This window comes from Apostichopus japonicus, chromosome 16 (assembly GCF_037975245.1).
Source record: "Apostichopus japonicus isolate 1M-3 chromosome 16, ASM3797524v1, whole genome shotgun sequence".
Taxonomy (NCBI): domain Eukaryota; kingdom Metazoa; phylum Echinodermata; class Holothuroidea; order Aspidochirotida; family Stichopodidae; genus Apostichopus; species Apostichopus japonicus.
The window spans coordinates 9,819,805-9,846,525 of record NC_092576.1 but is presented as its reverse complement, the minus strand read 5'-3'; the positions used below and the strand labels follow the sequence as shown (position 1 = coordinate 9,846,525).

At 32.4% G+C, this 26,721-nt stretch overlaps 2 protein-coding genes across 4 annotated transcripts; one reads left to right on the top strand and one right to left on the bottom strand.

Annotated features, from left to right (window-relative positions):
• The first annotated feature begins 1,133 nt into the window (after nt 1-1,133).
• Nucleotides 1,134-26,721, top strand: LOC139982563 (uncharacterized). Of its 3 annotated transcripts, XM_071995464.1 has the most exons (8): nt 1,134-1,218; nt 1,700-1,848; nt 20,799-21,113; nt 21,985-22,299; nt 23,372-23,428; nt 24,250-24,372; nt 24,855-24,879; nt 25,769-26,721. In XM_071995464.1, exons 2-8 carry the CDS (start codon nt 1,734-1,736, stop codon nt 25,875-25,877), a joined length of 1,059 nt encoding a protein of 352 aa, XP_071851565.1. In that variant the 5' UTR covers nt 1,134-1,218; nt 1,700-1,733; the 3' UTR covers nt 25,878-26,721. The 3 variants fall into 3 exon arrangements, 2 of the variants coding, with proteins under 2 accessions (XP_071851565.1, XP_071851567.1); XM_071995466.1 differs by lacking the exons at nt 1,134-1,218; nt 20,799-21,113 and having other exon boundaries at nt 1,234-1,848; XR_011798201.1 differs by lacking the exons at nt 1,134-1,218; nt 20,799-21,113; nt 21,985-22,299; ... (2 more) ...; nt 24,855-24,879; nt 25,769-26,721 and adding exons at nt 5,372-5,464; nt 5,740-8,639 and having other exon boundaries at nt 1,234-1,848.
• LOC139982562 (uncharacterized) lies at nt 9,010-18,888 on the bottom strand. The gene is made up of 14 exons (XM_071995463.1): nt 18,569-18,888; nt 17,727-18,026; nt 17,146-17,196; nt 16,347-16,469; nt 15,800-15,824; nt 15,079-15,176; nt 14,467-14,628; nt 13,932-14,042; nt 13,176-13,360; nt 12,650-12,769; nt 12,057-12,168; nt 11,513-11,609; nt 11,031-11,133; nt 9,010-10,777 (listed from the first exon to the last, which is right to left on the bottom strand). Exons 1-14 carry the CDS (start codon nt 18,870-18,872, stop codon nt 10,679-10,681), a joined length of 1,890 nt encoding a protein of 629 aa, XP_071851564.1. The 5' UTR covers nt 18,873-18,888; the 3' UTR covers nt 9,010-10,678.

Sequence of the window (26,721 nt, the reverse complement as noted above, 5' to 3'; positions counted from 1 at the left end):
CCCGGCACTCTCTTATTGTATGGAAACAGGTATTCAGTTGTGATGGGAATGATGGTGCATGGTTAAGGTGGCATACTCCTATTAGAGTCTATATCAATCCACTCGATTGTTCTCCTTCAGGAAAAGTGCCAAAAAGCATCAGGAGAACATCTTTGTGACCTGTTATCAATCATGATCTATTTTTTGTGGATTTCATGTTAAAGAGCATGAATGGAAGTACATGTGGTGAGAAAATTGGGTCAATTGAGGCAATTTTAAACCCCTTTAGGCCTCCCAGGAGCAGCGTAGGAAATTTGTTTACCACTGAGTGAAGAGGTTTGCTTACAAGTGACGAAAACTTCCGGCTCGGATAGCAAAAAATCTACTCAGTCATGATACAAAAAATTGATGGTGCCAAGAAAGGCCAATTTGTCAGCTATCCGGTGATGGGTAGCGTTTAGCTAGTGAAAACTTCTATCTAGACTTAGAGACCACATTACTTTTGTGATTTAGTGTGTAAGTCAACGGGGCTTTTAATGGGCGTATGCTACCTGGAAGGCTAGTTGTCGGTTGGGCATAATTGTGTCTTGGGATAGAGTACAAAGGGGTGGAGTGGGGTGGAGTGGGGTGGAGTGGGGTGTGGTGGGGTGTTTTTCTCTTGGTGTGTTTGTTTATATTGCTATTACGTACTGTAATATTTTCTCTAACTAATTACTTAAATTATGGGAAATAGAGCACTTCGTGAAGCCCACTACAGTTAATTGTTCTACTTCCTTCACATCATGTCTCTTTTATCACTTTCTACTTATCAGCTGATTATTGTAAAAAAATAAATGCATGACGTGAGAATCAAAATGAATGAATTTAAATTAAATAAATTCAGCGTATCCCTGAGTCATGACCAGGCAAAATGACAAGTAATGTGGCAACTTAACATGTTTTAGATAACAAGTCAGTTGTTCAATTACTGCAAATCTTTTCCACTTTTGTTTTGGTCAATGGCGCCCTCTAGTTGTTGAGGTATCCTACAAAACAAAACTTCCCTTTTAAGGTTTCAATGACTTCCTAGCTGTCATTACAAGCTTCCGCTACTTTCCAATTCCCTTTATTTTATAAAAGCTTCGCTCTTTGTTAAACATTTGAAAACAATTTTAGCCAATCAATACTGATAGTATTCCAATAACAGATTAAATTGAGTTGTCTGTGATGCAGAACTCTCAGCATACTGTCAACTCAGCAGTAAGTAATTACTTTAAGTTTCTATTTTGCTTATGTTATGCAAATAGAATGAATCGGATAGATCATTCCTTCTCTAATTGCCCCTTTTGTTTCAATTTTTATCATTCTGTCAGTCTCATATTAGAGTGAAGTGTTTACTTTTGTGCAGGAATATTTTCATTCTCTTCAATAACTTAACAATCTATATTTAGTTTGAATAACTCAGGAAGGAAAGTACACGCTATTCATGAACACTGTTACTGACAACTAACGGGCTACGCCTAGTACAACCTACATTACAAAATATGCTATATTTTAGCAGCTCAATGTAGGCGTCTCGTTGTGCACAACTGTGCATACTTCAATTAGTGTTCATTTAGTGTTCATCTTCGTTTATCAGATTGATTAAAAATGTGACTGAAGTTCGCGAAATGATCATTTTCTTCTCTGTAGAGGTCGACTTTTATTGACAGAACATTTTAACATTGTCTACAAATTTCAGCTTCTTTGAAAAGAAGAAATGAATAACAAGCACGATGAAGAAGGCGAAAATCTCAATCAACATGTGGTCGCTCATCTCTGCTATGTTACCTTGCTTCATCTTCTTACAACGACACATAATGGCGTCACAATCTGTAGAATTGATCAAAGGTACCATCAACGATTCAGTGACTATGAAATGTAATGGTGTAGAGAATTCATCGCTCAATATTGTTTGGCTTTACGAAAATGAAATCATTTCGCAAAAATGTGGTCGATTATCGCTTCACAAAAGGTGTCATTATCACCGAGAATCATGCTTTGTGGTTCAAACATGTCGATTATTCGTATGAAGGAACGTATGTGTGTAATAACTCGAGGACAACTTCACAATATTTCTTGGAAATTTACGGTTTGTGATCATTTGAAAGTAGTTTCCGAACAAAACTAAATATGTTTTATAGTTGTATTTCGTTCTGTAAAATGCGTTCCTTGTTCTGGTGAAATATTCAGCCGTTCTTCCTTTTGTGTAAATACTTCAGACAAAATCATTCTGATATTAATTTTCTTATTCCTTAGAAAAGTTGGGAAGGGGATGTTTCATGGGTCATAAGCTAGGCAACTTAAAATGTTTTCAACCACATATCATATGTGTGGAATGTTACGAAATCGTTGTGCTTAACTTGATCATAAAACACGATAAGTGACAAGGACATACTTAATTTGGTTTCTGTGTAACGTGGCTAAAATTATTTGAGTAGGCTACAAAAGTAGTTTATGATGTCGAATGTAAATCGTTCTTTATTTTAAATTGATAACAGCTGTCGCAAATGGCATTCGATAAGACGTACCTTATATAATCATCTGCATGTCTCTCCCTAGTTTCTTCCCAAACGTAAGAATTAAAATTGAAGAAAATTAGCTCAAAAAATTAACAAGATAATAAGTAGTTCTTATGCTGAATGTATTCATTTCTTTACTTGCGTTATATATCGCAGGGAGCTGCAGTCGTTGAAAGTAAAATGAAACTAAAAATATCGTTTTCGTTTTTGAAACGAAGATAGCGGAAACGCAGTAACAAAACCAAGTTAGTTTTGTATATAACTTTCAATTAGTTTGAAACGGATGTTAAATTTTTACTATACTTCAATATTTCTCAATCTAACGAAGAGATCTAGAATATAAAAAGAAACTGAAAATCGGGAAATCGGAAAATGTTATTAACAAATGTGAAAGTTTTTAGTACAACCGGATAAAACATTAAACAAGATGCTTTCGCTTCTAAATTCTACCCCCAGCGTGGGAAGGGATATTCAGGTAGCCAAGAACTAAGATTATTATGTTAGAGCACAGGACTTATCTTCTGTTGTATTTTATAATATTTATTTTATTTTATTTTATCTTTATTTAGCTGTTTCCAACTGTCAAGAGATTCACGTGTTAGTGTAACCTATCAGTATTATTGCGATGCTCCGAATCAGTCATCTCTTGTCAATAATTTGATCTATGATGTGTACAAAGCTCTTGCCTAGTTCATCACCCCTAGAGTGATTTCGAGTATTGCGTATAGGTAACTAACTTTGTTGACAGGAACCCTGTTTCTTTCCTATTAAAACAAATGAAGTATGATAATAACCAGAGTTAAAGCAAAATCCATCGCATAATCAAACATTGAACAGACCAGGGTAATGTTGGGATAATTCGACCCTTCATCCGAATTCGACTTTCTTCTAGAAATATTAGCATCTTTTAAATATTAAAAGGTAATCTTAATTTAATTTCGATATTAACATTTTTCTTACAATCTATTACCCATGCTAATTCATATTTTTCATGCTTATTAGATTTTTTTCGCTGCATTTTTATCTGTACTTTGTAAGTTAACTTTAGAGCCAGTGACTTTTACCTGCAATCATAAACATTTATCTTAGTAAAGTTCCATCTATTTTATCATTCCCGATGACGTCACACCTGCATTTATATAGGTGCCGAAAATTACGTCCATTTTCGAACCGTTGGGGGATTTTTAGCAACGTTGAAGTTTTGTATGAAGTAGACTTTACGTTCACGAAAGATTCTTGTATGATCATTGATACAATTCCTATGTTATCATGAATTTGTGTTGCTTAAAACCTCTCGTTGCCACCATTTGTATATGTTTCCCATGTATTTAAAATGCCGATTGGTATTCTTGTGCAATATATTGTATCCATTTAATGTATGTGACAAGGCTCGTAGCTATGTATCCTGTTTTGGACGCCCACTAACTATATAAAGTGAGGCACAATACTCATTTAGTGTTAACTTGTATAGCTTTCGTACACATGATGATCGAAGACTTTTGCACTCGTTGAAGGCGGTTGGGGGTATGAAGGGGCATGAAGGTGGGATGTGGGGTGGGGTGGGATGGGGTGGGACAGTGCCCGGTCTGGCTACGAGCCAGCAACAAACCGCCCCATGTGATCAACATCCTGGAGTAAGGAATGGTTCAGCCACTAGAGAACTAAAGGACATATAATCAAACATCCATCTCGTGTTTGAGACATACATTATCAAGTTGTACACTAAGCAGTGTGGAGTATATTTCTCTCCTAGACAATTGCTATGTTATCTGTCAGTTATCTGCCCTTATTAAATGACAATCTACGAAACATATTGGCAAATTCACAAACAATCTGATCTATATTGTATAACACACCGTTTCCTGTTGTCCTTTCGGTTCACTGGCACACACAACGAACGATACGTAATTGACCTGTCCATGACCTTTGTCCATGACAAGAATCATTTATAGCTCCAGCTGGTGAAACCTCTTCAATAATGTTAACAGGGAATCATGTTTCATTTCCTAGTTTTAATGATCGCTTGCTCTCGTCCTTACAATTTAGACAAAATGAGCTAGGGAGGTGGCAAAGTACAGCCGTGGCTTACTATCAAATGTTAAACTTGTCATCGCCGCTCAGTGTCGATGAAATAGCTAACACAAAGCTAACATAGGAATAATTAAACTTCGATTATAACACTAGTTCTAGTTTCCTAACGTCCTTCTCAACAGACAGAAGATTGATGACCCAGTTTACATTTGTGAAAGAAGTCAGTGATTGTCTGAAGTATTAACCTTATTCTCACATTGAGATTGCGCAATGGCTTACTTCTGTCATGTTGCAAGTTTATAACAGTAAAAGAACACGGAACAGGAGAAATCGTGAAGCAGACTGTAGACTTATTACACGATGACGTCACCCTTGTGGGGCTTTATAAAACTCTACTTTCATATCATACTTCAAAGCAATTTTAATGTCAATCTGAACAGCATGAATATCCTGTTTTTATCATGTGAAGGTTTAGGAACTGTTAACACTGTAAGTACGAATGCATCGCAGCATCATATATGAGAACAGCAAAGAGTGGTAATAGCATTAGAAAAGTGTGTCAAATTGGGTGATGATACATCACAGCGAAATGAATATGTATCAGTAACCAACATGTACTGTGTGGCGTCACAGGCTCACTTTTATTGAATTAAGCATCTTAGAGACTTTCGCGCGCTCTCTCTCTCTATCTGTTTCTCTTTACAGGAATTGAAGTTATATGTATGCCCTGAATAGTTCATTGAAGGTTTCACGAAGATTTATATGTCTACTATACATTGTCATAGTAACATTGTTATTTTATTTATTCATATTCATCACAGATATGTCTTTTTAATGGAGGCAAAAATGATGACTCCATAACTTCATCTGACATCTAAAACTTCCGAGTGCAAAGTTGACCAAAGTTAATCTTGGTAAGTTACAAAGAGAATCTTAAATGTACAGCCAAGGGCTTCAAACTATTCTTGAATCAGTATTCTAGGAACACCTAGAAAGTATATCGAATGCACAGAAGGAAAGGTGTTTACTAAGTTTTTGTTCATTTACCAAAGATGGCTGACCAGATAACTAGCAGTTGTCATATCCAGCACCTGATTAACATCGGTTATTAACACCTGATTAGTGACTAACTATTTATAATCTGCAGTTATAGCAACTGACTTAAAATTGTAATTGTTTGTTCTTTCAGATGATATTAATGGCTTTATTGAGAAGAATGTTCGAAACTGGTAGATGGAAATAAACACCCTTTCCTCGTTCTTACAGACATTTACAGAAAACTAAATGATATAATGCATGGATTCCACAAAATTAGACTTGAACATGATAATTGGACAGCCTGAATAACGAAAATGTTCACTGTAAGAATCCAGCGCTCTTATGTTTACACCTTTCGAGGTATCCAAAAGGTCTGTAAATGCATGGAAATCATAGAATGAGATTTTCTGTCTCCATGAAGCTCTTAAACAAGATGGCCGTTCAGCATTTCACACATCGACTCGAGGTGGATAGATTACCATGTAATCTGACAGTATCATAATTCACCATGACAGATTAGGTAACTGAACAGATCAGCTGCAACTCTAATCAGCCGAGATGTTACCTGCAAATATGACCAAGAATACATTTAATAAACTTAAATTCAATTACAATTAAATAAAATTACAAATGTGAAAGAAGCAAGAAGATTTCATTTATGTGACACAATAATTGTCTATTCTGGCGATGAGCAGTCAGTTAAGAACGCATATGAGTGTTTGTAAGCCATCAGCTTGAACTTGAGGAAATATGCGGCGGAAATTGGTTGTGAAACGATGTACCAAGCAAATGTAAAATGCAGTTATTGAGATGAAGTTTCGTCGTCGGAACACTTGAGAAGACCAGACGCCACCATGGAGTTGTCCAACGACAGTTTCAGTAGTAAGCACATAGTGATGCAGGTTGTGACTAGGTTAACAGTTATAGTAGGTGGGGTGGTTTGTCGTATCAAGTATCAATATAAAGTTTGAAGAAGCTTAACTGAAGGTACAATTCCAATAAAGAATTTACTGACGCAAGATGAACAAAGATATATATTTGCAGAATTTTCACGAAAGATCATGACAATGAGAATTTAACTACATTTACATGTTTTGTTAACTTTGTATTCTTTCTGAAGCATCTGTAATACATTTTGAAAATTAATATGTTTGTTGATTCCCAGTCTTTCAATATCTTTGAAAAAAAGGTGAAACAGGAATACTTGATACTATCATATTCAAAATCTGAAAATATGATATATGAAGCACTTTGGATCTTGATTATTAGACATTATATACAGAAACACCTAATATTTTGTATCGTCGCTATGACAAGATGAAACGAAAGTTGCTGTTAATATGAATCCACCCTTCCTCATTGACGTAGTACATTGCAAAATTCAAAGAACAGTCTACTTTGCCAGACAGTTACCTCTCTAAACCGTCCTCCCATATCGTGCTTCAAAGCACTCGTATTGACAGTACAAACTGTTCCTAACCTTTATCTGAATCTAATGGTAATACCACTCTATACTGTCCTCTGATATAATGCTTCAAAGCACTCATATTGACAGTGAAAACAGTTCCTAACCTTTCTCTGATTCTCATGTTAATATTACACAATACCGTCCTCTCATACCATGATTCAAAGCACTTATACTGACAGTACAAACATTTCCAAACCTCTATCTGATTCTAAATCTATATACCATTCTATACTGTCCTCTCAAATCATCCTTCAAAGCACTCATACTGAGATTACAAACAGTTCCTAACCTTTATATCTGATAGAAACATGATATTCATACTGCTGGTACTGACACTACCAGTATTGGATATATCATCCTTCAAAGCACTCATACTAAGAGTACAAACAGTTCCCAACCTTTATATCTGATAGAAACATGATATTCATACTGCTCATACTGACACTACCAGACTTGGATATATCATCATTTAAAGCAATCATACTGAGAGTACAAACAGTTCCAAACCTTTATATCTGATAGAAACATAATATTCATACTGCTCATACTGACACTACCAGTTTGAAGCTACCTTTCTCAATAATGATTCGACCGAAGTGTTAATAAATCTTAGTGTCATTATTTTATCGCTTTTCACTTGATTTCATACTACAAATCATAAGATAATGGTTACGTGGTTGCAATACAAGTTAAGTGTGTTATTAAGTCCCCAGAAATATGAGTAATACATTTTTGGAAGAGATTTTTTATTGCATGTGATTTGATCACATGTAGCATACAAGGTTATCACGTTAGATAACCAAATGCAAAATTATAAAAATAAAAACCACAATACACAAGTTGGTAACCAAGTGATTGTTACAATTATTTACTCCTCTTAATGATTACGGTACAATAAAAACAACATCTCCCCTTGTTCCTCCTCTGTCACCCCTCTTAACGTAGCTATTTTCCACCTCTGTTCTCCACACTTTTCTGTCTTTGTCCTTCTCTAGTTGACTCCCTACCTAGAGCTAGTTGACTCTGCACTGTTAGCAAAGTAGATGAAGCTAGTGTAGAAAATGTCGCACAAAAGAATATTGCAGATCAAGAAAGAATTCTGCCTACTCATTTTAACAGATGTCATACCACAAAGAACTAATAGAAGAAAACTTTTCTCATTTAAGAGAGAAAACTCATCTGCAATGAAGAACTTATATGAAAAATAATCGAATTCCATTATTTATACGGAACTCAATACTTCAGTTATATACCTACCGATGGTACATTGCTATGGTTAAAATTAATTGCATGCCTCTAAAATGTAGGTTTTCAGTTCCTGAAAAGAATACTGCAAAGTAACTTTTATTGAAACATCCCGAAAAAAATATGATTTTCGTATAGGGCAAGCCACTAAAAAGGATATTTCTAAACATTCTTGCACATTATACCACATAAAACTGTAAGGTTTCTGTAAGAAAAATATTCCTCAATTATAGCATTCTATGACTCTGTTCTCCACATTCGTTTCGGCAAAAGAACATAATTCAAAACATCTGAAAAATGAAACTTTGTTTATTACATATCGCTTAAAATATCAAAAACTCATGCGCAGAGCATCTTACATGTTAAAATATAATTAAAGTAAAGGATAGCTTTAGCCTGATGGCAGACCCTGTGTCTGACTTGATCACATATGCATATAAATGGTTTAACAAAGGCGTCAATCTAAACAATTCCAGAATCATCATAAACAACTCATGCGCAGAGCATCTTACATGGTAAAATATCATTAAAGTAAGGGATAGGTTTAGCCTGATGTCAAACCCTGTGCCTGACTTGGTCACATATGGATATAAAAGGTTTTACAAAAGGTGCCAATCTAAACAATTCTATAATCATCATCAACAACTCATGCGCAGAGCATCTTACATGGTCAAATGTAAGTAAAGTAAGGGATAGGTTTAGCCTGATGTCAAACCCTATGCCTGACTTGGTCACATATGGATATAAAAGGTTTTACAAAAGGTGCCAATCTAAACAATTCTATAATCATCATCAACAACTCATGCGCAGAGCATCTTACATGGTCAAATGTAATTAAAGTAAGGGATAGGTTTAGCCTGATGGCAAATCCTGTGCCTGACTTGGTCACATATGGATATAACAGGTTTTACAAAGGCGTCAAGCTAAACAATTCTACAATATAGTACATACACTTGATAAAATACTTGACCACGAACTTGTACTCAACTTTTCAAATTATACACTCAAAAATGTCTTATTATTTTTTTCTGATAATTAATTAGCTTTGTATTGACAATTATTACTACACGTTCAGTTATTTTGTGGATAATTAGTAGGATGATTTATTTTATTCACTAATGTATCATACAAAAAAAATGTGCGAATCAATTTTCGATCACAATGTGCTGTTTTAACTAAGAATAAACGATGGCTGCATGCCTTCTTAATTTCTTTTTTTTTTTTGAATATTTTTTTCCTGCATTTTTATTCTTTTGCAGTTAAATGAAGCTATCCGAAGAGGAAATAGATTTCATGTGATAACTACGTGATCTTCCTGAATGATGTAAAAGTGAAACTTTTTTGTACAAGCTGTTAGCAAAGTAGATGAAGCTAGTGTAGAAAATGGCGCACAAAAGAATATTGCAGATCAAGACAGAATTCTGCCTACTCAGTTTAACAGATGTCATACCACAAAGAACTAAACCGAATAAAACTTATTAAAGAAACTTAAATGATAACTATATGTATTCAATATTCTACTTCTTTGTCAAATCAATAGTTTTCTTTTCTTTTTAAAGCAAACATTATGCAAGTCTAAGACCTATTAATTAATGCGCTGTACAAATGATTTTTATTAATGCATTAATACCCTCTTGAAACTATGGAATTAGCGAAACTGAAATTAAGTCCATATTAGCCTCTGACGATTGTTTAAGCCATCATTTTCCCATAACGTAAAAAAATGTTATATCTGCAAAGTATGTTTCCTTGTAGGAATTAATGTACTAAAGATATACTTAAACATACTATAACCCTGTTATCAACGAAAAATCGATTTCAAACCTTAAATTCACTCTTGTGATAGCGTTTGAGATCATTATTACAAATAATTCTTTTTTTTTCACTATTTGTTTTTCCTTCAAATTATACCATAATACACAATATTAGGATCATTTTATAGGCTGATCAAACACTAAACGATAACCAAGCTTTACAAACGATGTCAATGTCCATTCACATTCTTTCTCAATATTTCATTTAATTTCACTTTATTTTTGTTGATTATTTTTTAATTAAATTACTACTTATATATTTGCATCTAATCTTTGTAGTGTAGACGCTGCTCCAAGAGTTGTGTATATAATCCAGGAACAAAGAAACTTCGTATCTGTAGCTCGGAAGATGGACATCCTCATCATATTTCCTTTACATGTTAAGTTAATCCAGTAGATTTCATTTCAAAGTGTTGTCCACAAAAGTAAGATGTATGTTCGTCGTTCCCCAACCAAAGCGAAACGGTCAAAATATCACAGTTATATTCACATCTTAACATCCAACAAGAAGAAACACTCTTCGTCAGGTCCAAGAAAAAACGTCCAGAGAATCAAGAAAAGCCTCAAATAATGTGTTCAATATAATCATCCGATGAAGAAGAGTCTTTATCCAGCCTGAAATAATTTGGTTCTTCGGAATTATCATTTTCGTTATTCAATGACTATATGTTAAAAGAGATAAAAGGTTTTGTAAGAAACAAAATTCCTCTTGTGAAGTTTTCACACTTGTAAACAGAAGGAAACAAGAGATATATTCATCAAACAATGTTTAAAATTTATAAAATAAATGAATTCCTTGAGTTAGTATTTGTATACAAATGATTTAATAATGTTATATATTGAATAAGGTCATTCATGTAAACTAATCGGTTTTCATATTTAATTTCAAATATTTATTGAAATTCAAAAACATACCTCTCTCATATCATATAGAAACGAGCTTAATGTTACGTTAAGGTGTTCAAAAGTCGGCCTCTCGTCTATGGCAGAGTTCCAGGTAGCTAGCATATGACCAAAACTACAAATGGAAAGAAAATGGGCAAATATGCTTTACAAATAAACAACACGTCTGTTTAAACTTGCCAGACAAAATAAATGGATGACAAAGTTTCTTTTAAATGCCGTAATCAGATCTAGATCTGTTAAAAAAGAGTACTTTGTTTTACTTATATGATCAGCTAGTCTCTAGAGACAATGATTAAACAAAACTAAACTGCGAAAAAAACCAAGATGAAAGAAATATTCAAGACTTTTCATTTGAACATTTATAATTGATTTAAAGGTCAGACAGTATAACAGTTCTTATATCTCGATGCTGAATGAATGTATATGTGGTATTTTTCATGTCGGTATGAGAAGCAACAAATTGTGCTCTAATTAACAAGTTTTAAACTTACATTCCTCCTGGACAGGTGAGTGGTTGATCTAAGGATTCCTTGTTTCTTAATTTACTTTCTATTTCAGCGCAGGTTAGCCCACCAAATGGTATCTCTCCTGGAAGGGGAGTAACACAACGTAATCATGCTTAAAAGGAAGTGTCTAATAATCACAAATGAGTTTCATGTAACCCTTTTATGCAAACGATAAAGTGATATGAATTTGAACGAGACTAAACGGAGCTCCAAATAATAACATTATTTATAAGAATCCAATAGGGGATCATTGACTGATACATAACTTCATACAGCTACTGCTTATGCTAAAAGACTGATAACACTATAATTAGTGGTATTTACACCATTTGAGCCTGTATTTGGTATAAACTATATCTGTTAACAACTACTACTGCTTTTAGTTTCAAAGAAATCAAAAATACAAACTTTACGAATGCCCTTGATGAACATTTGCTTCTATAGTAATTGTAGAAACGTTACAACAATTTATATATACATTATCGAACTTTGCAAAGTATCGATCCAAAATGGTTATTATGAGCCATACCAAGGGAGTAAATTTCCCATAGAACAACACCGAAATTCCAGATGTCTGATTTTTCCATAAAGTGTCCGAGGAAGACGGTTTCTGGAGCTAGCCACGCTAGGGGTGGTACTTTCTGTAAACATTATTAATGAGAGGAATCATTATGAAATATAATAAGTAAAGTTGTGAGATAACTTTTCCATCAAATATCGCATATTATATACAGAGGCGACTACATTTTTGGTCCATTTTGACGTCTCTATTTTGTAGACCGACCGAAATTAGTATAAGAAAGGCAAATGATGGTTCATATTTTACAAAAGTTATTGAATATCCTTACTATGTGACTTTGTTTCTACATATTGGGAAATTATCTGTTTTTATAAACATGATAGGTCACCTGACAAAGTTATATTAATTTACACTTTTATGTAACAGACAATGTAATGTCACAAACATGTTACCTAAACTGCATAATGAAGAAAGGTGCAAACCTTTCATAAACAGCACAAAAACCAAAGTTAAAGTAAGACTTTCATATATTACTATTTAGCATTTCCTCTCCTCTTTTTTTTATCTTGGTAGCCAAATAGCGAAGGCAAGAAGTTACTAACCTTATCTAAAATCTGTTTCACTCTATCTTGGGCTATATCAACTGGCCAGAAGTCGTACAACTTACATCTCCCACTGGGACTAAGTAATACCTTTCTCGCAGCTAGTCCTGGGTGGTGACACTGAATTGTGTTTGGAAGAAAATGCATCCAAACAAGAGATACGAATTATTTACAATCAGTGACCATATTAGTACTAAAAGTTAACAACTTCTATAACAAAGCACTTGATAACCGGTAACATAAGATGTTTCACCACACAATAAAACAAATACATTGATTCAAGTCTTAGTTACTCAGCATATGATATCCGTAATAATGCTAATAATATTAATTTCAAAAGGACAAAGCCATTTTTTTGCATTTGAACGTTTTGAAGGAATGAATAAATGTGCCGTACTAACTATGCCACCAATAACGGTCGGCGTTCTAGGGATCCTGTCTGTCGTACGGATCTAAACATACGCCTTGTTGTGACCATCACTTAACAATAACTATATTAAGTATTAACGTGAAAGAGAGAACTTACATTTTGCTTTTTCAGAAACAACATTCCTTCACAAATATCAGCTGCAAACATTGTCAAATGTAATGTTTTCTCTTGGTCTGGGGTGTCCTGTTTGCTCGAACCACCAGACGATTCCTGGTAATTTCTCATTAAAAAATCTTTCAGGGTTCCATATTCAATATATTCTTGATAGATAAAGTACGGCACTGAATATAAAAAAGAATATCAATGATTGAATAATAAAAGTTAACACTAAAAACATATATCAATCACCCATAAACAGAAAGGTCTGATTTAAACTAGTTTCTAATATGTTTATCTTATCAAAACTAGTTTCTAATAGTTTTATCTTATCAAACTAGTTTCTAATATTTGTGTGTTATTAAAACTAGTTTTAAATATATATGTCTTATTAAAACTAGTTTCTCATATTTTTATCTTATCAAAACTAGTTTCTAATATTTGTGTCTTATTAAAACTAGTTTTCAATATATATGTCTTATTAAAACTAGTTTCTCATATTTTTATCTTATCAAAACTAGTTTCTAATATTTGTGTCTTATTAAAACTAGTTTCTAATACTTGTGTCTTATTAAAACTAGTGTCTAATACTTGTTTGTTATTAAACTTATTAAAATATTATTAGTTAATAAAAGCACTTGAAGAATGAGAGGCCTAAATGCTCACACAAAACTGCATGTATTTGTGGTATAAAAGCAGGCTTTACACGTGGTACGAGTTAAAATATCAACTAATAGCCGATAGTATGCCACTCACCATCTTCAAGTGACACTCCTAATACATCCACAATGTTTTGATGTCTGGGCATAATTGTCGCATTCTTTGCTAATGCACGGAAATTAAGGATCTCCTTCATCCGGGCATTCTCTACATCGGGGAAAAAACATAAACAAATTGAAGACACACCTGATTAGATGTTATCAAAGTAAGAGAAAATTGAGAATGAAAATCTAAAGACATTTCTTCTTTACATCTATAGAAAGTGGCACTGCTACTAAAACATAACTATAACAAGAAACCGTTTATATGACATCCCGTATACAGACAGTTAAATGCATCAATGTTTCTTGGATATCTTTGTCACTCTGTGTTTGATCAAAACTGGCTGTGATAACTTGCGTTTCATTGACATAATATATATATTTACTCCTGTGGTTTTGTCGATGAAGTAATAACATAGCACTCGGTATACTTATAACATTTGTAAAACTTATTATAAAAATATCAATTTTCTGCTACTGAAACACATGAGAAATTAATAAATCAATCAAAGTCGATTAAATATACACACCAGAGACAGACTTTGCAATAATTTTCGTAACTTTATCCCCTTCAGACGAGTAGGTTGCTACCCAGTACTTCATGGTACCTGCCCCTGGAAGCTGGAAGTTTAGTTGGACATCTTCAGAATTCAAGCCGATGACGGTATCATCTATGCTTTGTTCCGCTACGTCTACAATTTTTATTGGAAAAAGCCAGAGTGAATGGACTTTGATTAAGTCGTTGTAAACATTTGTAACATAGTTGTAAGCATTAAATGGAATATTTACCAGATTCTGACATTATTCAAATATTTAATTTCTTATTTATAATGTCTAATAAGAAAACGTTCATTGAATTAACTAACTTTGATAAATCATTTAATAAGTTCCATAACGTTCCATTATTAGTACATGATACCAGATGGAATACTTTTAATCCAAAATCAATTCCATTGTGCTACATCCTGAATCAGGAACATTTGAACATTTTCAAAATTCTTTCGAAATGGAAGAATTGCTGAATGTCACTTCATAGCCTTCATTGTCTACATTACATCATTCCTCTGTCTGTAATTATGATTCGAAATAATTGTCAGGTTTGACAAATAATGATGGAGTAATAACCCATGTTCATAACATACCATCGTTGATCATATCTGTTTGATCATATATAGGCGGGAGCTCTCTTGAGATCAATGCTAATGGCAGAGGACGTATGTTTCCTTGTGCCCTTTGATCCCTATTTAAAAAGAATATTGAATTACTTTTATATGTAATAAATAATAAGATATATATATATGTAATAAATAACAAATCGCAAAACTGAAGGGAAAAAAAGGAGTATATTTTAGGATTAGAAACTTCCGTCGGAATTTCTATGTCAATACCGTTTAGAGGATGAATGTTCTACATACAAGTTTTACATATGTTTATAAAAATATTAAATTTAGGTTCAAAAAAATGAACAACCTGAAAAACCTGAAACATTCACAAGCAATTTGAATAAAGACATTGAAACCTAAGCGAAAACAATTGTTATCATTGGAAATTATCAGTTCTGTCTTTGTATGTAAGTTGCTAATTACCTGAGAGTCATTAGCCAAAAGGAAGTGCTACTTTATCAAGTCTCAAGTTTCATAACTGCCTGCATGTTGTAGCGACAAGAAAAAAACTTCACTTGCAAGCAAACAGAAAGTTAACTTTTTCATATGGCCGCACGCGGTTTTGGGCGAGTCTTCAATGCCTTTAAGTATGTAATAAATGATATCTACGTCAGTGGGTTCTAGATTGGAGTTCATGTCCTATAAGTAAGAGATCTGTTCAGAATTAATGAAGATATATAAACTTCGAAAAAGAACTTACGTCGGTAATGTCATTGTCCTGTGTCCTGTTTTGAAAGAAATTTAAGTCACAAGTTTTTCCTATTTCTGGCATTATTTTAAAAAATCATACAGTTTAAAATCAATACGGTTATTACCTCAATTATGATGTCATAATAACTTATTTTAAGATCATAACACCTAACAGGACCCTTTTATTGAACGCCTTACGAGTACCCGATTAAATCGTCTTCCGATAGCTAACTGTATATTATTAAGTAATAATAATAATATATAAGTAATTATTACGCGAACATGGGCTAAGCGTCTTATCAATATTAATCGAATTCTTGCTTTGTGTAGAATTGAACTGTATTTTATATCATTATCAAATGACGTCAATTTAAGAGCCAGACCGGATACTTACATACGAGTAATATATGAAAAACATCTGATTATACTAGTTGTATTACGATGTACAGTACGAATCGTACATAACATTTATGTATAATTTCTCTTTAAATTAAGAAAACTTTATATAGACAACATTTCCATTTCAAAAAGTAAAAGGTATTCTTAATATAACTCACCAAATAACTTCTTCCACAAAATGGCAAATGTTATTGTACTGAAAATCAGTAAGATTGCTATGACTAATGAAAGTCCAATTATCATTTGAGGTGAGTTGTCATCGGGTTCTGTGGTTGTTTCAGCTATAGACAGAGGAAAGAAAATTCTTTCAATGTGTAATTTAATTATCTAAATCTATGATTCGTCTTTTTGTTTGGTTACGTTAAAGTGAATATGTGAATTTTATCTCAAGGAATTATAACTTATCCCGAATATATATAGTAATATATATATAATATAAAATATAATATATATATTTATATATATATATATTATAAATAAATATATATATTTACATATATATACATATATATGTATATAAATATATATATATATATATACATTTATATATATATAAATATATATATATATATATATATTATACACAGAATTCTCTGTTTGTCTAAGTTATATTAAATGTTAACATGATGAATTCAATTACAAAGTTTCTCTTATCTTTCCTTTTAATATATAAGTCGACATTGTTAAACAAATATTTTCCATAAGAACATAAAAATATGTAAACAAACTTCCTAGTGAGGAAGTCATAGCTACTATTTCACTTTCACAGTAACCCAAAAAATCAAACCTGTTTTTCTGCTAACAAACACATAGTATACCGACATCTTAACTAAGGAAACACACACAAAAAACTTCAGATTTTAACAGCAGTTTTGTTTTTAAATAATGTATCCCGACCTGTCAATTTAATTTTTTTTAATTTATTGATTAAATTAAACAATATTGATTATTTCTTACCAGGAGCATCAGATTCTGAAGTCGTGTCATTAGTTTGAGTTTTTGTTGATCCTCAAAATAAAATAAGAGATTTATTTATGTGAAAAAAATCATGTCATAGAGAGTTTTATAAAGGTAACTACCTCCAACAGTAAAGCTTTAAAAGACAATTGTGATGTGAAGAATAGGATACCTACAAATATGTCATTAGTATAAATTCTTAATTTTATACCGGTTGTTAAAATCATCCTTTTCTGGGATTCTTCAATGGCTGAATAGTGATGTTCAAAATTATTAAGTACAATGAAAATCACATTCTTGTAACATACATCATTAGCATCACAGGAAATATCTAACGTTTTTGATATAGTTTATCATTTCTGCAAAGCAGAATGGTTGACATTATAATGGCAAACTAGAGTAAACTAAGGGGGTTTTTCTTTCACTATAATACTCTCCCCCTATCCTTACAACACATTATGCATTAGCAGGGAAGCGTTAATTCATGGTACATTAAATACTTAAGCGAATACATGTTTCGTGCAATATAATTTCATTACCTGGTCAGTTTTATATTTACTTTTCATGTCTATCAAACCAACCTTTGATTTCAAAAGTTTTGTTGTCCCAAGTTGTTATATTTGGACCTTCCTGCCGGGCTGAACAGCTAGCATTATAACTGCCAATAGACAGTGTACAATTAGCATATGTAGAATTATTTTCGTATGTGCAATTCGGCTTGTGTGTCCCTTCTGGATATATTCTCGAAATGGTTAAGTTCAGTTTAACAGCTGGTCGTGCTGACAAAGCTTGACATGTAAAAATTAAAGCCTCCCCTTCAGTGTATTCATTTCTTTCACCTTCTTCTTCTCTCGGAATATTCAGACTAATTGTCGCGTTTACTGAAGTGAAAGACGAAAGAAATGAATAAATTAAAGGGTTCTACGACAGCACTATAACTGCTCCCCCCCCCCCCCACAAAAAAGGCCCTAACAATTCATGAAAGGTCTAAGGCATCTAATCTTAGCTCTGCGTATTTAGTATACAATGTAGAGACAATACTGGATCAATAAAAAATAAATAACTTATAATTCTAACCATGGCATTCATTGACAATGAATATTTGATTTGGTTAATCGTTGATATCAGGCAGACTGCGGGCATGCTTTTGACCAGTATCACTGTAACTATGATTGCATATTATTGTTATCGTTATTGTTAATGTAATGATAATATTACAATAATTTGTACTTGTATTTGTGGAGTACATAAAATAGTACCTACCACCCAAATTCTTACTCTAGTGATATGCTACAAGTAGAAAGAAGTAACTAATACAAGAAATGTAGAAATATTCAAAACACACCGATCTATACACAAACATATAGGGGAATGGTTATTAGAATACTGCTTCAGTGATGGTGTATCTAGGAAATATCCTTACCATACGACCTGATGAAAACTGATGTATTCCATTGTAATTCTGCGTCTTCAAACCCGGCAGAGCATATTAAAGTATCATTGCTGTTTCCTACTATATACTCTATAGTTGATGTCGAATTAAACAGCTGACTTTCAGTGGTAGATGAATTCCAAGTTGTTGTAATCCTTTCCCCAATTGAGGATGAATTCCACGTCAGGTGTACTTCGGGTTTCGATTTCAATGCATGGCAAGTAATATTAAAAATTTCGTTTTCTTCCAGCCAAATTTCATCGCTAATTTCATTTCCATCTTTTGATAACGACATCTCTGGAGACACTGAATGGATAAAAATAATTATCAGAGATGCAGAATAGTTTAAAATGTATTAATAACATGCGCCAAACATTTCATCAAATATTTTAAGTAAAACGAATACTTTTAAATTTCACTGTCATTAAATACCAAATATGACGTTGTTATGACCTTTTTTTTGGGGGGGGGGGTTGGAAAGTGATACTCATTTACGGCTCTGCCCTTGATATTTTTTTTTTTTATATGTATTGCAAAGTTATCATTATTTCTTTGTCACGTGCCTCACGGAAAACGTGATATGTTAAATTCAAATGAAAGCAAATATATTTTTTCTCAAACACCTAAGTCACACTTCTTGAACAGTTCGCGTTAAACATGTTGTTATTTTGTAAATCGAAATGGTAACACTTGACGGTTTCTGTGAGCACCATGGAATTTGAATTATAAATTGTATGATGTTTGTTATGTTTTTGAAACTTAAAATGATAAATATGATACTGATAGTTATTAAAAGGAAACTAAACTTGACATTGCTGAAGGTCAAATATGAAAATCACGTTTATTATATATGTTTTATTCAGGATCAACATTTCATATTGGTGTCCTTTTCATGAAAATTTAATTGAAATATTTAAAACGTTAGCAAAAATAGTTAATGTATCTTAAATTCAGAACATGATACTATTTGTGTTATGCTTCCTGCTAAATACAAATGAACACAATATATAGATTCTCTTAAAAAAAAAAAACCTGCTCATCTTATTGACAAAATCAACTTAATAATTAAAATAAATGCAATAACATTAAGCTGATCATTTCATTTTGAATTCTTCCATTTGATCATTCAAGTGATGCTACTCTCAAACTGTATATAACATATTGGTTTCATTGGTTTAGTTTTCTGTCAAAATTAAACGACAAACTAAATTGAATGTGAATTGAATGTACATTCAAGATTTAAATATGATTAACAACTGGCTAAATTACTTCTAATAAAATACTAATATCACCTTTAACCTAGAATCTATCATTTATGATGGTAGCTTCCGGGTGGTCGAATTTTGACGTATTGACTATGTCGAATAACACACAAAATATGTCGAAAAATGTATATTTTAAGATGTCGAAACATACCGAGTCATGTCGTAAACCGCAATACAAAAAACGAAACATTAGGGGCGTTTCCCGTTACCCTTGGACCCGAGTGACCTATAAAACCCTTCTTAAGCATTGTGGATAAACCACGTTTCGGCTATCGGCGTCTTTCTTTGGCATTTCGTTAACGCAATTATCGTTGGGACAACAGAATAACGTAAATGTTCGGAAACTCCTGAACATACCCTGCCGATATAAATTGTATATTGATTTTTGAAATATGTATTTTGTAGTTTATCGGACCATACAAGTTCCCATGCTTGCATATTACAATTAACAGACCTGAATAACAAACAGAATTGAATATAGTGTATTATTATAATGAGGATATCGTACTTGGCGCCGAATTATGTTTTATAGATCTAAAACGTTTTCAATTTGTAAAATTAAACGAAGGTAATTACAAAATAACAGTATGATTGATGCAAACTGTTCAAAAAGTGTATCTTAGGTGTTGGAGAAAAAAATATATATTTGCTTTCATTTGAATTTAACATTTTGTCACGTTTTCCGTGAGGCACGTGACAAAGAAATAATGTTAACTTTCCAAAACATATATAAAAAAAGAAATATCAAGGTCAGAGCCGTAAATGAGTATAACTTCCCAACCTCCCCCCCCCTCCCCAAAAAAAAACAGGTCATAACAACGTCATATTTGGTATTCAATGACAGTGAAAAACAAAAGTATTCGATTTTTACTTAAAATATTTGATGAAATGTTTGGCGCATGTAGTTAAAACATTTTAAACCATTCTGCATCTTTGATAAATATTTTATCCTTCAGTGTCTCCAGTGATGTCGTTATCAAAAGATGGAAATGACATTAGCGATGAAATTTGGCTGGAAGAAAACGAAAAATTTAATATTACTTGCAATGCATTGAATTCGAAACCCAAAGTACACCTGACGTGGATTTCATCCATAATTGAGGAAATGAATACGACAACTTGGAATAAATCTACCAATGAAAGTCAGCTGTTTAATTCTACATCAGTTATCGAGTATAGAGTAGGAAACAGCAATGATACTTTAACCTGCTCTGCTAGGTTTGAAGACGAACACCCTCAATGGAATACATCAATTTTCATCATGTCGTATGGTAAGAATATTTCCTAGATACATCATCACTGAAGCAGTATCCTCAGAACTATTCCCCTATATGTTTGTGTGATAGATCGGTGTGTTTTTGAATATTTCTACACTTCTTGTATTATAGTTACTTCAACCTACGTGTAGCATATCACTAGAGTAAGAATTTGGGTTGTAGGTACTATTGTATGTACTCCACAAATACAAATAGAAATACAAATTATTGTAATATTATCATTACATTAATAATACTGATGACAATAATATGCAATCATAGTTACAGTGATACTGGTCAAAAGCATGCCCGCAGTCTGCCTGATACCAACGATTAACCAAATCAAATATTCATAGTCAAGGAATGTCATGCTTAGAATTATAAGTTATTTATTTTATAGATCAAATATTAGCTCTACATTGTATACTATATACGCAGAGCTAAGATAAGGGACCTTTCAGGAATTGTTAGCCTTTTTTGGTGGTCACTGAAACCGTCAAGTGTTACCATTTCGATTATAAAATAAGAATATGTTTAACGCGAACTGTTCAAGAAGTGTGACTTAAGTGTTTGAGAAAACATATATTTGCTTTCATTTGAATTTAACATATCACGTTTTCCGTGAGGCACGTGACAAAGAAATAATGATAACTTTGCAATACATATAAAAAAGAAAGATCAAGGGCAGAGCAGTAAATGAGTATCACTTTCCAACTCCCCCCCCCCCAAAAAAAAGGTCATAACAACGTCATATTTGGTATTTAATGACAGTGAAATTCAAAAGTATTCGTTTTTTACTTAAAATATTTGATGAAATGTTTGGCGCATGTAATCAATACATTTTAAACTATTCTGCATCTCTGATAATTTTTTTTTATCCATTCAGTGCCTCCAGTGATGTCGTTATCAAAAGATGGAAATTACATTAGCGATGCAATTTGGCTGGAAGAAAACAAATTTTTTAGTATTACTTGCCATGCATTGAATTCGAAACCCAGGGTAAATCTGACGTGGGATTCATCCATAATTGAGGACAGGAATATTACAACTTGGAATTCATTTACCACTGGAAGTCAGCTGTTTAATTCTACATCAGTTATCGAGTATAGAGTAGGAAAAAGCAGTGATACTTTAACCTGCTCTGCCGGGTTTGAAGACGGACAAATACAATGGAATACATCAATTTTCATCATGTCGTATGGTAAGAATATTTCCTAGATACACCATCACTGAAGCAGTATCCTCAGAACTATTCCCCTATATGTTTGTGTATAGATCGGTGTGTTTTGAATATTTCTACATTTCTTGTATTATAGTTACTTCAACCTACTTGTAGCATATCACTAGAGTAAGAATTAGGGTGGTAGGTACTATTTTATGTACTCCTCAATACAAATAGAAATACAAATTATTGTAATATTATCATTACATTGACAATAATGATAACAAAAAAAATGCAATCATAATTACATTAATACTGGTCAAAAGCATGCCCGCAGTCTGCCTGATACCAACGATTAACCAAATCAAATATTCATTTTCCATGAACGTCATGGTAAGAAATATAAGTTATTTATTTTTATTGATCAAATATTGGCTCTACATTGTATACTATATACGCAGAGCTAAGTTAAGATGCTTTAGTATACTCAAGCTGTATATTGGCAGATATAATGCTAGCTGTTCAGCCTGGCAGGAGGGTCCAAATATAAAGACTTGGGCCAACAAAACTTTGGAAATCAAAGGTTGGTTTGATAAACATGAAAAGTTAATATAAAACTGACCAGGAAATGAAATTATATTGCACGAAACATGTATTCGCTTAAGTATTTAATGTACCATGAATTAACGCTTCCTGGCTAATGCGTAATGTGTTGTAAGGATAGGTGAGCGTATTATAGTGAAAGAAAAACCCCCTTAGTTTACTCTAGATTGCCATTATAATGCCAATCATTCTGCTTTTCAGAAATGATAAACTATTACAAAACGTTAGATATATCCAGATGATGCTGATGATGTATGTTACAAGAATGTGATTTTCATTGTATCTAATAATTTGGAACATCACTATTCAGCCATTGAAGAATCCCAGATAAGGATGATTTTAACAACCGGTATAAAATTAAGAATTTATATTAATGACATATTTGTAGGTATCCTGTCTGAACATCACAATTGTCTTTTAAAGCTTTACTGTTGGAGGTAATTACCTATATAAAACTCTCTATGACATGATTGTTTTCACATAAATAAATCTCTTATTTTATTTTGAGAATCAGCACCACCACCAACAACAACAACCCCATCTAGTGTCAAGAATTTTACCTCTGGTAAGAAATAATCAATATTGTAAAAAATATTCAATAAGTTTAAAAAAAATTAAATTGACTGGTCGGGATACATTATTAAAAAACAAAACTGTTGTTAAAATCTGAAGTTTTTTTTATGTGTGCTTCCTTAGTTAAGATGTCGGTAAAATATGTGTTTGTTAGCAGAAGAACAGGTTTGACATTTTTTTTGGTTATTGTGAAAGTGAAACAGTAGCTATGACTTCCTCACTAGGAAGTTTGTTTACATATTTTTATGTTCTGATGGGGAATATTTAATCAACAATTTAAAGTCAAGGGAACATAATGAAATGTCGACTTATATAGAAAAGGAAAGATAAGAGAAACGTTGTTATTTGAATTCATAATGTTATTATAACTTAGACAAACAGATAATTATGTGTCATCGAATAGCTGATGGAGTAAAGTACCTACCGTATCTTATATATATATATATATATATATATATATATACAACGATATATATATATATATAAATATATATTGATATATATATACATATAAATATATAGCCTATATATATGTATATAGGCTGTATATATATATATATAGGCTATATATATGTATGTATATATATATATATTGATATTACTATATATATATATATATTGATATTACTATATATATATATATATATATATACAGAATAGTATACAGAATTTATATAAGTATATATATTGGGGATAAGTTATAATTCGTTGAGTTAAAATACACATATTCACTTTAACGTAACCAAACAAAACGAAGAATCATAGATTTAGATATTTAAATTACACAAAGAATTTTCTTTCCTCTGCCTATAGCTACAAAAACAACACGCCCCGATGACAACTCACTTCAAATGATAATTGGAGTTTCATTAGTCATAGCAATCTTACTGATTTTCAGTCCGATAACATTTGCCATTTTGTGGAATGAGTTACGTGGTGAGTTATATAAAAGAATACCTTTTACTTTTTGAAATGGAAATGTTGTCTATTTAAAACTTTCTGAATTTAAAGAAAAAATATACAGAATGTTATGTACGATTCATATAATACTTGTATGTAAGTATCCGGTCGGGCACTTAAATTGACGTCATTTGATAATGTTATAAAATACAGTTCAATTCTACACAAAGCAAGAATTCGAATAATATTGATAGGACGCTTAGCCCATCTTCGCGTAATAATTACTTATATATTATTATTATTATTACTTAATAATATACAGTTATCTATCGGAAGACGATTTCATCGGGTACTCGTAAGGCGTTCAATGAAAGGGTTCTGTTAAGTGTTATGATCTTAAAATAAGTTATTATGACATCATAATTGAAGCAATAACCGTATTGATTTTAAACTGTATGAATTTTTGAAATAATGCCAGAAATAGCAAAAACATGTCAATTAAATTTCTTTCAAAACAGGACACAGGACAATGACCTCACCGACGTAAGTTTCTTTTCGAAGTTTATATATCTTCATTAATTCTGAACAGATCTATTGCTTATAGGACATGAACTCCAATCTAGAACCCACTGACGTAGATATCATTCATTACATATACTTAAAGGCATTGGAGACTCGCCCAAAAACCGCGTGCCGCCCTGTGAAAAGAAATTAACCCTCCGTTGCTTGCAAGTGAAGTTTTTTCCCCCCTTGTCGCTACAAAATGCAGAAACTAATGAAACTTGATACCTTGCTATCATTTATCTGAACCCGAGATGTCCGTCGCTGCTTTGTACACTGTGTTGTGGGTATTGACCGTAGCTTCATGTATTGACTGTACACTAGTGCCTAATTACCGACGGTAGCAAGCTGTGTGTGTATTTTCTGGGATCGATGATGGTGTCTAATACCTCCGTTACACCTCATTCGAAAATACGTCAGTTTACCGGCATCAGACGTTTGTTTTTGTGCGCGAGTCTTCACTCCCTTTAAAACTAATTCAATGGGAGAGACGTACGAATCATACTAGAACAAAAAGTAGTACTTTCTTTTCTTTCATTTGGCTAATGACTCTCAGGTAATTAACAACTTACATACAAAGACAGTACTGATAATTTACAACGATAACAATTGTTTTTGCTTAGGTTTCAATGTCTTTATTCAAATTGCTTGTGAATGTTTCAGGTTGTTATTTTTTTACCTACAATTTAATATTTTAATGAACATATGTAAAACCTCTAAACGGTATTATCATAGAAATTCCGACGGAAGTTTCTAATCCTAAACTATACTGCGTTTTTTTTTCTTCAAGTTTTGCGATTAGTTATTTATTACATATATATATCTTATTATTTATTACATATAAAAGTAATTTAATATTCTTTTTAAATAGGGATCAAAGGGCACAAGGAAACATACGTCCTCTGCCATTAGCATTGATCTCAAGAGAGCTCCCGCCTATATATGATCAAACAGATATGATCAACGATGGTATGTTATGAACATGGTTATTACTCCATCATTATTTGTAAAACCTGACAATTATTTCGAATCATAATTAGAGACAGAGGATTGTTGTAATGTAGACAATGAAGGCTATGAAGTGACATTCAGCAATTCTTCCATTTCGGAAGAATTTTGAAAATGTTCAAATGTTCCTGATTCAGGGTGTAGCATAATGAAATTGATTTTGGATTAAAGTATTCCGTCTGGTATCATGTACTGATAATGGAATGTTTTGGAAGTTATTAAAATGCTTTATCGAAGTTAGTTAATTCAATGAACGTTTTCTTATTAGACATAATAAATAAGAAATTAAATATTTAAATAATGTCAGAATCTGTTAAATATTCCAATATATAAATCAATGAATGAACATTTTGAAACTTAGGCTAGTACTGAGAAGTACGTTATTTTGAATTTATCCCTTAAGATGTATTCTATAGAGATGCATTTTATTGTTAATGTACAGATTTGAAAATCACAATAGCTAACACCGAATTTTTTTTTGTTTTGTTTACAGTGTGACTCATTGTGACTAAAAGTCCGCTTTAAGCCATCCATTACATTTAATATCATATCAATATAGACTAGTAACTTCGAGTAGAGTTCGAGTGCTGATCCAAATAGTGAAATTAGCAATAGATTTTTTAAAAACTTTCTTTTAGTTTTCAATGCAGCAAATGGAAACGTTCAGATGTGTTCAATTTTGTTCCTGCAGTTCAAGTATGTCCCTATCCACATTTGTTTCTGCTCATGTGAACCCGATACACACAGAGAACACAGTTACTACTGTAAATCTTAAAAGTTTTGTACCACAGTAAAAACTGGATCGTGCTATAAATC